The sequence below is a fragment of the Balaenoptera physalus genome, assembly GCF_965194825.1.
Source record: "Balaenoptera physalus genome assembly, chromosome: 3".
Classification (NCBI taxonomy): Eukaryota; Metazoa; Chordata; class Mammalia; order Artiodactyla; family Balaenopteridae; genus Balaenoptera; species Balaenoptera physalus.
Genome location: NC_138890.1, coordinates 37,881,929 through 37,896,917, shown reverse-complemented (window position 1 = coordinate 37,896,917; position 14,989 = coordinate 37,881,929). Strand labels below are relative to the sequence as shown.

Here is a 14,989-nt window from a genome sequence, read left to right as displayed (position 1 = left end):
GGGCACTTTACCATCATCATCATCTCCCATGGCACCTAGCTCAGTGCTAGGTTATTGTTTGCTTGATTTAATTCACCTTTGATTCGCCCGCAGTACCTAGCATGGTCCCTTACACAGAGTAGATGCTCCTGTATGCGGCTGGTTGAATTGAAAACTGGAGAGAGCTAGAGAGGGAATACCATGCAAAACTGCATGATCACAGATGACAGATCTCCTCCCACAGGTCCTCTAAACAGATCTCTGAATCTCCCACAGCCTTGGTCTCCCCACAGGTCAAACTCAGTGGCAGCTTCTCCTAGAGGGCTCACAGAAATGGGAGTTTGCAACATCAGAGGTTTCTAATGTAATCAGATGGATAATGAAAAGGTTCTTCTTCCCTGAGCCTCGAGTGAGTCAGAGCTCTGTGCTTGGCTTTGCCCCAGGGAGTACCAAGAAAATGAAATATCGTCTGTATCCTCATGACACCTAAACAAATGGTCATTTCTCTGGGTCAAATATCAGCCAGAGGGGTTAAAAGGCATCTCCAGTGAAGGGACGAAAGGAGCATCAGGGAAAGGACCATGAGCAAGGTGCTTGGTGGGGTCCTGGTACGTGGCTCCTGTTAAGGCTGATACCTGTTTGCCTTATGATGGGATGTTTGTTTTGCTTTCGTGAAAGATGCTGCTAAATGACAACATGTCTGAAATCTACAAGCATTTTGAACCCCTCGATCTGGCTCAATAATCCCTTCCACATCCTGACACCTGAATCAAGACATAAGTTCTCATTTAGGTAACAAACTGTCCTCTTTTGTAACAAATATAAACCACATCTGTATCTCAGACTTGCTCTTTTTTTTCCTGGCCTTTTGCCACTATAGAAAAATGTCAGATAGGCTAAGTTTTCACACTGCAGCTGGTTACTGTGATTATGTAGACACAGCCTCTGTAAATTCAATGGTGTGTTGCTGGCTGTTCAAGAGCTGGTGAAATTAATGCCCAGGGAAGTGGGAAATGGGCCACCACAATCAAAATGTGGACTCAAAACTTGCTCTTCATTCTGCCCCACTCTTTCCCTCCTACATCCCTGTCTTTGTGCTAATCACCACCTTTCTGCCAACCTGCTGGCATTCTGTTCCTCCTCCCACTCCCCCTTGGGAGTAAACCAGTTCAAGAGAAGCACCATCATCCTAGACTTAAAGATACACGAGGATGGTGGGAGCTGAGTGTATGAAACCCCACTCCCACCACCACTGTGGACAATGCATCGGAGAAGGGGCAGCGTGGTTGCCTTCAGAGGCCTCTTTATCCAGCAAAGGAAGCTGACCACCTGGAACTAGAAGACCTCAAAAGATCATCTGGCCCAGGCCCTATCTCCAGACAGATCAGTACATGAGCCACCCACGACCAAGGACAATCTCCCCTCTTCATAAGGACCCCTGGCAGAGGCCTGCCCAAGTCGTCCCTGTCTCACACTCTGCTGTATAAGTCATGAGTAGCCGCTGTGTGTGGCTTCTGTCCGGGGCAGAGGAAGGTGCACCGCTCGGTGGGGCAGGGAAATGGAGTTTGAGAACCAGCTCTGCACCTGACTAGCTGTGGGAGTTTACCAACTTTCTCTGCCTCCTAGACCACCTCCAAAATGGGAAGATGGGCAAGCAAGAGTTCTGCTAGCTCTTGAAGAGCTAAATCAGTGAATCTCTTATTTTAAAATCTTCATATACAACTTAAGCCAGTTTAATTGAAATAGAAAAAGTCTGTTTTCAGGGCTATCTCTATCACAGATTCCTTAATCTCAGGGAACTCCTTGAAATTGTGTATTTTGTGCATTTGAGGGTCTGTAAATTTTGATGGGAGAGATTAAATCCCTAGATAGGTGTATGATATCCTACCACCTCCAAATATATATATATATATATATATATGGTTAGGGACCTACCTTTAGGATGGAGAACTTAAATGTAAATCACCCTGAATGGCTTCCTGGTTCCCCACCCCTGAATACCAGGCTACAGTGATTATCAAGGGCGGGAAGTAGGAAGCCCTAGATGCAGGATTCTGGACGAGAGTAAAAGAAGGCATCAGGCTTTACTTTCTTTCTTTTTTTTTTTTTTTTTTTTGCTGTGTAGCATCTGGGATCTTAGTTCCCGGACCAGGGATTGAACCCGCGCCCCCTGCATAGGGAGCATGGAGTCTTAACCACTGGATTGCCAGGGAAGTCCCCAGGCTTTACTTTTCAGTCTCCAGCTGTCGCTACCCATTGCTCTGCCGCATGTCTACTAGCCATACAACCTGAGGAATATACTAACTCCCTCTGAACCATGGTTTTCTCAACTGTCAATGGAGAATGGTATGCTTCTGTTAAAGGTTGTTGTGAAGAATAAAAGAAAATGAGTAAATGCTTGGCTATCAGTGGAAACTCAATAAATGTGAGTTCCCTCCCAGCACTAGTAGCTCAGGTCCCAAAACTGACCACTTGGAAGACAGCTCCATCTATAACAATCAATCCACCCCTACCTCAAATGTAAATTGGCACAGTCACTATGGAAAACAGTAAGGAGGTTCCCCAAAAAATTAAAAATAGAACTACCATATGATCTAGCAATCCCACTTCTGGGTATATATCCAAAGCAAATGAAAATAGGGTTTCATTTGCACTCCCATGTTCTCTGCAGCATTATTCACAAGAGCCAAGACATGGAAACAACTTAAATGTCCATCAGCTGATAGATGGATAAAGAAGATGTGGCATATATATATATATATATATATATATATATATATATATATATATATATATATATATACACACACAACACACATACATACATACACACACACAATGGAGTATTATTCAGCCAAGACAAAGAAAGAAATCCCACCATTTGCAGCAACATAGATAAGACTTGAGGGCATTATGCTAAGTGAAATAAGTCAGACAGAGAAAGACAAATACTCCATGATATCACCTATATGTGAATCTAAAAGAAAAAAAAAAAAAAGCCTCATAGAAACAGAGTTAGTTAAGTGGTGGTTACCAGGGGTTGGGTGGGGAGGGGCTGGAGTGGGGAAATGTTGGTCAAATGGTGAAAACTTCCAGTTATAAGATGAATAAGTTCTGGGGATCTAATGTGCAGCATGGTGTTCGTAGTTAATAATACTATATCATATACTTGAAAGTTGCCAAGAGAGTAGATCTTAAATGTTTTCACCACAAAAAAAGAAATGGTAATTACGTGACATGTTGGCAGTATTAGCTAACACTATGATGGTAATCATTTTGCAATATATAAGTGTCTCAAATCAACTTACATAATGTTATATGTCAATTATATCTCAATAAAGCTGGGGGTGAGAATTCACCCACTTCTTTGCTTCTGGGGGAAAAGTGTGACATAACAGGTAAGTCCTCAACTTTGGCTAGACCCACAGTTGGGTTCAACTCTCAAATTCTCTCCTTGATGGCCATGTGGATTTACACAGAGTTAAATTTCACTGCACCTTGGTGTCCCATCCACTAAATGAAAATGATTATGAGAATAGTCCTTCTTTCTTAGGGTCATGAGAAGATGCGACAAGTACTTAGCACGCTGTCTGGGACTGGGACATATGGATAAATGTTAACTAACATAAGACTCTCCCTCGGCATCCTTGGCCATACCCTCTTTCCTAAGTACCATTCACCCACCTTGGGGAGTGTGTCCCTATAGCTGAATGCCCAACATGGATATCAGGCGGAAAGGGGAAAAAAATTCAACAAATAATCTGGATTCCCCAAGTCCCCTCCCCATTTGCCTGGAGGTCTCTTACCCCATTCCCACCCCCAGATAGCCCACAGTTTGTTCCTCATTTCTTTGAGGGCTTGGCTCAAATATCACTTCAGGAAAATCCCGAGCACCCCTGTAAAATTCCACATGCGCCCCAGAGCGTTCCCTTTCCCCAGTCTTGCTTTATTTTCTCTGCTACACCTGTCAGCATAGGGCGCACCTCAGAATTTGCCTACCTGTTTGTTTGTCTCCTCCCACTAGAATGGAAGTTCCCCAAGGACAGGGGTCTTTGTCTGCTTGCTTCAGTTACTCTACCCACAGCGCCTAGAACAGAACCCAGGGCCGACAGGGGGTTCCCAGTTAACAATCTGTTGAATGAATGAGTGAGTGAATGAATGAATCACAAGAAGCTTCCGAGTTTTCTTATGAGACCAGAGAGGTTTCACAGGGAGGGAAGGATGGGAGTTGGTCTCGATCTGACTCAAGTCCCTCCCATTTGACTAACTTTGGAATTCTTCCTCTTTTAGGTGCCACGCAAGTTGCAGAGCCCCCTATATCTGAGTGCTGACTCCAGACGCCCCTCACTAAAGGCAAGCACCCCCAGCCCACTTTTTAAACTGCGGAGTGAATAGGGGGGAAAAGAATCCCAGTGGGCTACCTGGGGGTGGGGGACAGGGGGATCCCCACGCTCAGGTCGCTCTATCCCCACCCCCTCCCCCTACTGGCCTGCCCTGGGGGAGACGGGGGCGCGGCCCGCCTCCGGGCTGAGCAGGGTGGCGGCGTCGGGGCTGCGGGCGCCTTCGCTGGACCCGCATTGCCCCCTAGTGCCGCACGGAGTCAGGGCGCCGGGCTCCCCCGCCTGATGTCACCGCCGTGCAGTCAGCCCAGAGGCGGCTCATTGAAAGCAGACCCTCCTCGGCGCTAGCTGGGCGGAGGCGCCGCTGTCCGCAGACCCGCCGCGGGCCGGGCAGAGCCGGGCGCCCCCTGCCCCGCTGCCCGCTCCTCCCCGCCGCTCCCCGCGAGCCCGGCCCGGCGCGCCTGACGTGGACCGTTAAACTTGGAGCTAACGCCTCGTCCCCTCTCTCCTCCTCCTCCCTCTTGACAGGCGAGCGAGCGGCTCGGTGCAGGCAGGAGACGTGCTGCCGGGCTGGGCTGCCCGGGGGAGATGACTTCTCGCCAGGAGGGCGCCTCTGGGAAGAAGACCACGGGGGAAGCAAAGTTTCAGGGCAGCTGAGGTGCCTTCGCCAGCCCTTCCCAGCCCTGTCACCCCTCTGGCTATGGAGGGCGGACTCTAAAATGAATCCCGATCTGGACACCGGCCACAACACATCAGCACCTGCCCACTGGGGAGAGTTGAAAAATGCCAACTTCACTGGCCCCAACCAGACCTCGAGCAACTCCACACTGCCCCAGCTGGACATCACCAGGGCCATCTCCGTGGGCCTGGTGCTGGGCGCCTTCATCCTCTTTGCCATCGTGGGCAACATCCTAGTCATCTTGTCTGTGGCCTGCAACCGTCACCTGAGGACGCCCACCAACTACTTCATCGTCAACCTGGCCATTGCCGACCTGCTGCTAAGCTTCACCGTGCTGCCCTTCTCCGCAGCCCTGGAGGTGCTCGGCTATTGGGTGCTGGGCCGTATCTTCTGTGACATCTGGGCCGCCGTGGATGTCCTGTGCTGCACAGCCTCCATTTTGAGCCTGTGTGCCATCTCCATCGACCGCTACATCGGGGTGCGCTACTCTCTGCAGTACCCCTCGCTGGTCACCAGGAGGAAGGCCATCTTGGCGCTCCTCAGCGTCTGGGTCTTGTCCACGGTCATCTCCATTGGGCCTCTTCTTGGGTGGAAGGAACCGGCGCCCAATGATGACAAGGAATGTGGGGTCACTGAAGAACCCTTCTATGCCCTCTTCTCCTCCCTGGGCTCCTTCTACATCCCTCTGGCGGTCATTCTGGTCATGTACTGCCGGGTCTACATCGTTGCCAAGAGGACCACCAAGAACCTGGAGGCTGGAGTCATGAAGGAGATGTCCAACTCCAAGGAGCTGACCTTGAGGATCCACTCCAAGAACTTTCACGAGGACACCCTCAGCAGTACCAAGGCCAAGGGCCACAACCCCAGGAGTTCCATAGCTGTCAAACTTTTTAAGTTCTCCCGGGAAAAGAAAGCAGCCAAGACCTTGGGCATTGTAGTCGGTATGTTCATCTTGTGTTGGCTACCCTTCTTCATCGCTCTACCACTTGGTAAGTTGGGGACTGGCGGAGGGGAACGGGGCATTTTCAGATCTTGGGTTTACTGATGAGCTTACTATAAAGTTTTTTGTGGGTTTTAGTTTTTTATGCAGTCTGTGTGTGTTTGGAGGTTGGGGAATATTGTTTGTTCTGCAAAGGCTTTGCAGATGGGGTAGGTGGCTAAGAACCGACTCAGGTGTTAGTGGAACGCGCTAAGGTACGAGTCACTTGAAATAGAACCTCGGGAGGCAAATCTGCTATGTGCAATGACTCATTCAGCAGCCTTGGTTTAATAATTAAAAAGGACACTGGACTTGAACATCACACCAGCGTTATTTCAGTAGTAATCATGTGCCCACTAAGGCGGCGTCACTAATGCAGCATACAAAATAGTTTGTAGTTACCGCAGACACGGCATTTGGGAAGCAAGGAAGCAGCTCGTACACAGAAAGGCAGTTTTCATTCAGCATTTCCAGGGCTCCTGCAGAGATCCACGCTCCTCAAGAGCTTTGCAGAGGCTGCCTTCTCCCCCTCCTCCTTTCACCACTTGCTATCACCTCCACGCACTCCCTCCATTACGAGTTAATAAGAGCATTTTACAGCCTCACAGCCCCAACCAGCCTCTATCTAAAGCTTGAGATTTGAAAGAGAAGGAAGATGGCCAGAGGGTCACACATTCTCAGTTTTCACCCCAAAATATCCCTAACTCTGGTGATTTATGGAATGTCCAGAATTAAATTATAGTTGCCCCCCACCTTCAGCTACCAGACACCAAGTCCTGCTAGTATGAAGCTGAGCACTTTCTCTCCTATGAAAATGTGCCCATCTTATTTTGTTTGGGAGTCCTACTAAGTGAGTTGTTCAAAAGGCTACCTGACTTCCTCTAAGGATGAAGCCAAGGTCTGGGTAGGAGGTAAACCTAGAGGAGGGTACTGTGACATGCTGTCCACACGGCTCAGGAAACACTTGTCCCTTCTCTGAGGCAGTGATCTGCTTTGATTTCTTTTTCTATCCCTGGGGGACACTCCAGAAAATGAATGGAGGGAGGTAATTATGACAGAGTCATGTGCTGTGATATCAGAAGAGACAACGGCTGCTACTTGCTATGGACCACTAACGCCTACAGTCACACCAGGGGCTCACTTGGAACCGAACATAAACAAATCCCCCAAGTAACAAAAATCCTGAAGACACACTGCTTCCAAGAGAAAGAGGCAAATGGAAAGAGGGTAAACTGATGTCGGGAGTTTCCATTTAAAAATGATAAAGAAAAACTGTTTAACCTACTCTCCATATTGTCATTTCTAAGGCTAGCTTTTGAGCTAATGCCTTTCAGAAATATTTTCAGCATGTTAAGTGGAGAGGTTTTGAAGCTCTACCCCAAGTAGTGATCACATCCTGCTGCCCAGCTTTCTTTTCTTTCCCAAGGTCTCAGGGTCCTTTTGCAGGCTTGTCCAGTTAAAGTGGAAGACAATTCACACTGCACTGGACCATACAAATATCGTGGTTGCACATGGAGTGATTTGGCCAATAATTAGCCATGTGACCTTGGGCAAATGACTTCTCTGTGAGCCTCAGTTTCTTCATCTGCAAAATAGGGCTAATTACTATTTGCTCCATGGGGTTTGCACTAGTGCATGGAAAGGACTTAATACAGTGTCTGGTACACAGCAAATACTCAATGTAAGTTAGCTCTTAGTACTACAAACCAAACCCCAATAACCCCGCAGCTAAAACTGTGTTTTCTTCTCCATTCAGTTGCCAATACCTGTTATTAAAGGCTCAGAAGGGAACTAGATCTTTTTCCTTTCTTCCTTCTTCCCCCAATCCTCAGCTGGCAGAGGCTGTGACCAGAGCATCCTCAGGAAAGGCAAAGCCCCAGCAGGATGCAGGAGTGGATCAAAGGTGCAGGTTTTCACTTTAGGTGGCAGGGGAAACAAGTGAAGAGGCTGCCAGCATGGTGAAATGGAAAGAGTACTGCTCTGAGGGTCAGGAGCAATAGAGTTATGTATGTGAGCTTTGCCATAAATTAGCTCTGTGAACTTAGGTGTGTTGCTTTACCAGCTGGGCTTCAGGTCTCACTTCCAGCGAACAAGAGGGTTGGACTAGATCAAGGGCTCTCAAACTTCAATAAGGATCAGAATCATTTGTGGAACTAGATAAAAATTCAGCTTCTAAGACCTAACGCATAGAGAATCCGAGTCAGTAAATCAGAGAAATCCCAGGAATCACGTTTAACCAGCCCACCGGGTGATTCTGAAGAGGTGATCCGCAGACCAGGCTTTGAGAAGCACCAGCCAGGGGATGTCTCAGCTCCTTTCAGGCTCCAGCCTCCTGGTCACCAAGGTTTTTAAACGCTGCGAAGGTTAGCACTTCACCACCCACACGGTGGTGCAGGACGATGTGGCTTCCCTCTGGGTCCTGCTCTTCACACACACCCTCAGTTTCTTCTCACTTATACTATTTCTGTTTCCCCCCTCTTTCTGTCCATGCCTTTCTGAGACCTTATCTTCCTAACATCTCAGGTCCTTGGCTTCCATGCCACAGAAAGTGAGATGTTCTTGTCACCCTGATGCTATCAGAGCTTGTTTCTCTTCTCCTTGACTTGAAGACTTCTGACCATCTGTTATCTCCCGGAGCTCCCAGTGTGCTGTCCCTGAGCTGAGTCCATCCACGTGCTTCTCCCCTGGAAACCCAGCCCTTGGCGGGTAAGGAGTGTGGACCCCAGGCCTTGAATTTGGGATGGACTTCGAAAGTTACTCAAGAGTTTCAAACAGAGAAGGTGCTTAATTAACATGTTCTTAGTAATTTATCAATAGAAAGAGCATCTGAGCAAAATGGAGATGTGGGCTTCTACTTCTTCTGAGTTCAAATAACACCCAAATAAAAGTAGCATGATGTAGAACAATAACTCCTTTGGAATCTGATGCAGGTTCCAAATTCTAAATTTTCCATGAAAGGCTTTTCACTCAGAAGGGGAGAAAGCAGATCTGGGGGAAGACAGTGGTTGGCAAACAGAGAAGCCCGGGTAGGAGTAAACTTCCAGTTGGCAATAGACTTCCAGGTGCCTGGATGGCGAGATTTCTATCGCTGTGTTTGTCTTCTCCGTGGAAGAGAAGGGTTGGGATTCCTCCTGGGAAGGAAGGAAAATAGCCTTGCCCCCTACAGGGTCCTGGTCAGGGGCCCCATTTGTTTTCCTTCCTCCCTTGTTTTTATTGTTGGGAGCGAGGTTGGGCTGCCTGCAGAGACAGGCCTGCCATCTCCTGTGGAGCCCTCCCCACCTGTAACACCCTCCCTATCTCCTCCCCACCCTTTTTCCCTGTGGCCTCAGACCAAGTTGGGCCAGGGACCAGCTCTCACTAACTCAGGAGCAGGGATGGATCCACCAAACAAGGACCTCTTTATTCAGCACCTGGAATCAGGCCATGGAGGGACAGGAAATAATTGGAATATAATATAGTAGCATTTCTACTTTATGGGCGATGTGCAAGGTGTCCAAGGAATCTTCAGCTGCCTGGCATTACAGTGAAGGCCAACTCCCACCCGCCTGGTCAGGGTTCAAGAAGTGGCTGGGCTATTGAGGGATGTGCGTTGCACTGGGGTGCATGGGGGTGTGTGGTAGATGGGGGTGCGGGTGGGTAGCAGGAAGCGCTGGGCAGCCAACTGGTAGCTGGGCTTGGTGTGTTATTTTGAAAACACTGGAACCTTGCCTCGCTCCAAATCCTTCTTCCGTCTTTTAAAATGCTGAAAGGCACCAGGAAGCCATTATTGAACTAACTGCTTTCCCCTCCACATAAATGAAGGTCAGTTTCAAAGAAACAGTTGTAATCTCTGTAGTACTGGAACCAAATCGGAATCCCTCTCTCCATTGATTTGTTTCTCCAGTCCTCTCATTCAGATTAGGGCTGATGAATTTCCAGCTCCCACAAGAGCATAAGGGAGGGTGGGGGTCTCAGAGATGACTCAGGACAGAGCCACCCCCGAAGACACACACGCTAATCCTCCAGTTCTGAGGTTTCAGAACACAGGGATTTGAGTTGCTCACAGGGAAATGAATTGGTTTGAGTGAGGGAAAATTTTACACACAGGGAATCCTTCCTAGAAGAGGGAAATCTTACTGCAGGAAAATACATTCAGTCATTTATAAAATCATTAATGAAGACTTCCTAAAGCACCTACTATGTGCTAGGCATTGTACTAATCGCTGGGTTGTTGAACCAAAGCAAACATGGCCCCTGCCTGCAGGAGGCTCACAGCCTAGTGAGATCCTATTATCATGGAGCACATACTATGTACCAGACATTCTGCTAGGCCCTCTACAGACATTATCTCACTAATCCTCACAGCTACCCTGACAGGGGAAAGTAATTGCTCCCTCTCGACAGTTAAATATACTGAAGCTAAGAGAGGTTAGACTTCTTGCCCAAGGTCACACAGCAAGTAAATGGTAGAGACAAGAATTGAATCCGTGTCTGTCAGAACAGGCACTTACCTGGTCCAGTGCACAAAGATGTCTGACCCTTTTGCTTTCTGGTCCCAACCTGCTCTCATAGCAAATGTTCTCCAGGAACCCCAGAGCCACCTTGTCAAAAGCTGATTATTCTACTTCTGTTACAAAACCCTGTCTTTCTTCCATTCCCCACTCACCCCTGAAAAAAGTTCACTCATAAACTATCAGGGAAGGTCATTCACATTCTAGCTCAGGGCTCGGCTTTCTCTATATCTCCCGCACTGTGTATGATATGGGTCTCTCAACATTGGGCATTTAGTCACCCCAACCAGGAAGAAAAAGTGGGATCTTGCCCTTCATATAGGGACTTGTTTCCACATCTTTAATCATTCATTCATTCATTCATTCGTTCACTGAATAAGTATGTATTTATTGGAAGCCTACTAGGTCCAGGCGTCATGCTGGAGATTGTGGAGCAAAGCAGCTGTGTTTCACGTTCTCATAGAATTTAGTTCTAGTGAGGAACACAGGTAATTTGAAAAATATACACATGCAAATAAACATAAATGCAAATCGTGAAAAAAGATTTGAAGAAAAGGGGTATGCTGCTATTAGAAGTATACAGCAGGGATAGGTATATCACAGGGGTCCCTGAGTGGCATTTAGGCAGAACCCTGAACAGTTTGGAGGAGTTAATTCAGTTAAAGGGGCATGTAGAAGAAGAGAGCTCCAGGCAGAAGGAATGGCACACCTGAGAGTCCTGAGGGAGGAGCTCGTAGGGAACTACCAGAGCCTGGAGAACAGAGGGGAGGCAGGTGCAAGTCGAGGCTGGAGGTGCAGGCACAGGTTGGTCCATGCAGGGGCTTTTGTGCCACATTAAGGATTTTAGATTTTATGATAAATTGCCGTGGCCAGTACCGAAGGGTTTGAAGCCGACAAGAGATAGAATCTGATTATGTGTTTAAAAGATGACTCAAGCAGCTATATGGAGCACAGAGCAGAGATGGGGCAGTTAGGAGGATGTAATCCCAGTGAGTGCTGGTGGTAATTTAGACCACGCTGGTAGCAGTGGAGGTGGAGAGAAGTAGACAGATTCAGGGACTTCCGGGGATGGGTTGGTTATGATACAGGAGAATAAGAGATGTATCTGGAATAGCCCTGAGGTTACTGGGTGAAACACAACCAAGAGGATTCCTCCCAGGATCTCCTCAGACCCCATTCATCAGGGCTCACAAGATACCATGCTAGGAATGATACACCAGACACTCTTATGAGGTGAGTGGACAAAATGTCCCAACCCAAAAACCAGGAGCCGTGACCATCAGCAAACCCAGATGCTCATTAGAAACATCTGGCAGGGGACTGCTTTCAAAAGCACAGATTCTTGAGCTCCACCACAGACCTTTGTATCAGAGTCTTTCATGATTGGGCCATGAATCTCAATTTTTAACCAGTTCTCACAGGCAGTTATGCCACCAGCATAGCAGTAGTCCTCCCCATGCCTGGGAACCTGGAATGAACACCCCTTGGAGAACCAAAGTTTGGTTAAACTTCCCCCAGTGCAGCCAGAAACATCCCCAGTCCTGCCCAGTCCCTCGGGCCAGTCCATACAGAGGAAGGCAGAAGATTGTTAGGAGGGAAGGTGAACTCTTCAAACTAGAGCCTCCCTGGAGAAGGGAAGGAGAATGAGCACTGTGGAAGCAGGTCTTCAATGTAGCAGGTAACACTGCTCAGCACTAAATGTTCTGTATAGCTTGTAATTCTCACAGCCCCTCTGCAGAGCAAGGATCATCACCCTGTGTCTAGAGTTCAGAGAGGTTTGGTAAATTGCCCAAGGTCACACAGCTAGTAAATGATAGAATCTATTAGACTCCATATTTGGCACTCAATAAACATACGTTATATTATTCTTGTTGTTACTACAGTGCTTCCAGACATTTGTCTGAGGTCTGGTGCCCATGGGTGATAAAATTTTTACTGGCTCATGACAAAATGAAAGAAGAGTTAGGAAAGTTCTGTGTTTTTCCAAATGTACTCAGTATAAATGACTGTTCTTTTATTCTAAAGACTATGTCCTGTCTATTTTGGGAAACTGAAATAACATTTCTTTAATGGAATGATGGTAATAAGTGATGGTGATAGTCATTGTGTGTGTGTGTGTGTGTGTGTGTGTGTGTGTGTGTGTGTGTGCAGTATTCTACTTGGCAAAGTGAAAAGTTGGTAACCCTATGTCTGTCCCCACCAAAAATTTTTTTTGAAATTTTACTGTGAGTCTCCTAAAGTCTTAGAATCATGGGAGACACCATGATAATTAGGCACGATAAATATTTGTGGGCGAAAGCAGGAAGAAAGGGGGAGGGTGATTTATCCTCTCAGTTATGGATAAACAAATTAGCCTCAGCTTTGCCATAAGAGTCAAAGGCGTAGGGCGGGGGGCAGGGGGGCAGTGAGGGGGAAGGATGATGTGTGTGGAGTCATGCTTGTCAGGTATGATAGGATGGGGGCCATTTGTGGAAGCACCCAGTCCTTCTGGGGTGAAACAGACCACAGAAATGCCAGTGGGTGTGTGTGTAGCTGCAGTGCCATCACAGATGGGCCTATTAAGATCTCTAATGCAGGAGATGCCTTTACCTGAGTATGTGTGGCTCATGAAAATAACTGATGGCCACCAGACCACAATGGGAAATTGCTTTCTCCCACATCTGCAGGATGTTTCCGCAGTCACTGTGCTCCCTAACCACATCTGATAATAGTAATACTAATAGCTCCATTTATTAGGTCTTGCCGTGTGCGTGGCTTACACCAGGCTAAGGGTGCTTTCTATGCATGCTCTCATTCACTCCTTCCCAGAGGCTTACCAAATGGACACTATTGTTGTCTCCATTTTACAGATGAGGAAACTGAAGTTCAGAGAGATTGGGTGATTTGCCTCAGGCCACCCAGCTGATTAGTGACAGAACCTGGATTCACATCTAGGCAATCAGATAAAGCTAAAGGGTTCATTACTGGGGGTATACTAGGTGTGGGGTTCTGAGCCCTGATTTATGGAAGCCCAAAGAGGCCCTAGGGAAAGCAGAGTCTATTCTGAGAAGATGGAAAGGAAGGGCAAGTGGCTGCCTGTTATTCAGCAACCAAAAGGCACCATATCCTGGTGAGAACATAAAGAATATAAAAATAATTGGGTCTTTCCCCTAGCAAGCTAAGTCAAAATTTCTCTTTCTTTTATTACGGGTGCTTTAGATTTTTTTCAGCTTCACAACATATTACGGGTAGTGCCATATACCTTTAAGGCTTTTATCAAATTTGGGCTTTGGGGTTAAACACATAAAATCTACAACAGTTTTTCACAGCCTAATTTCTGGCTGCATACATTTCAGAACTTGATTCACCTCTTCACCACATACGTGTGATCTCAGCACCATAGGACTCTCTCCTACCTTGGATCAGCCTCTGGTCCTACCTCTTGATGTCACAAAGGCTGGCATCGTGGACAAGAGAGTATTTCTAGAAGCTGTTTTTCCACTTTGCAGTAACCCTGACTAGTGATAACCTAGCTATACAGAAAGAAAATGCACATATATGTATATAAGAATATACATATATGCACACCATATATGTATATTCAAGAGAACCCAAATGAAATGTATCTTAGCTAGTTGCCAAAGATGCCCACAGCCCCTATACTAACACCCACATGAAGGGAAATATGACAGAGGGAAGTTGGAGTGGAATTAGATAGTGGTCCTAACCAGTTGCAAGTAGTAGATCTTACTCATGAAAACTTTGCAAAATAGTGCTACCCAGAGGAGACACGCTGGGATCCCTCCCAGGGCTTTGAAGGGTCCCATGAAGAGAGGAGCCCTGAGGTTAAGGAAGTGCCCATGGTCCACCCCTAACACTGCAGGGGTGGCTCTCTCTAGCAGCCTCGTGACTGATGGACTTATGTGTGAACTTCTTGTAAGCAGTGACCGCATCTTTCCTCTTTGCCTAACACGGGTGCTGGGAGCACGCCTTAACTCAAATTGTTTGCTGTTTCCCCAAATACACCTTACATTTTCCTTACCCTGTGTGTTTTTCATACTGTTCCCTCTGGCAGGAATGCTCTTCCCGTACCCTCTGAACGTCCAAATCCTGTCCACCTGTAGACCCCCAGTTTTGTGGACACCTCTCTTAGGAAGTCTTTCCTGGTCCCCACCCCTTTCCCTGGCGGTGATGGCTGCCTTTACACCTTGTGTATGGTGCTTGTCACATTTGTTCACGGGAATCAGGACTGATTGGCACATCTTTAGCAGTGTTACCGGGCTGCAAACCTCTGGAGGAAATGGTCCAGGTTTCACTCATCTTCCTGTCCTCCATGCCCAGAAACATGTACCTACTAGACTCCCAATAAAAATAGCAATTGCAGCTATGATTCACACAGTATGTGCCAGACTTCATCTACCATTTGAACCTCCCAATAGCCCATTAGATAGGTATTAATGTTCTGCTCACTTTATAAATGAGGTAACAGGCCTAGAGGTTAGGTGACTTGTCCCATTCCTTGAAAATACCACAAGCACGTTGA

At 47.2% G+C, this 14,989-nt stretch overlaps 1 protein-coding gene across 3 annotated transcripts in view; it reads left to right on the top strand.

Annotated features, from left to right (window-relative positions):
- Positions 1-4,498: 4,498 nt before the first annotated feature.
- Positions 4,499-14,989, top strand: part of ADRA1B (adrenoceptor alpha 1B) — a 51,687-nt gene continuing 41,196 nt past the window's right edge. The window contains exon 1 of one of the 3 annotated variants that reach the window (XM_082456479.1): positions 4,499-5,987. In XM_082456479.1, coding sequence (XP_082312605.1) covers positions 5,039-5,987 — 949 coding nt within the window. In that variant the 5' untranslated portion in view covers positions 4,499-5,038. The remainder of the gene's footprint in view (positions 5,988-14,989) is intronic. The other 2 variants (XM_082456480.1, XM_082456478.1) reach the window with 2 other exon arrangements.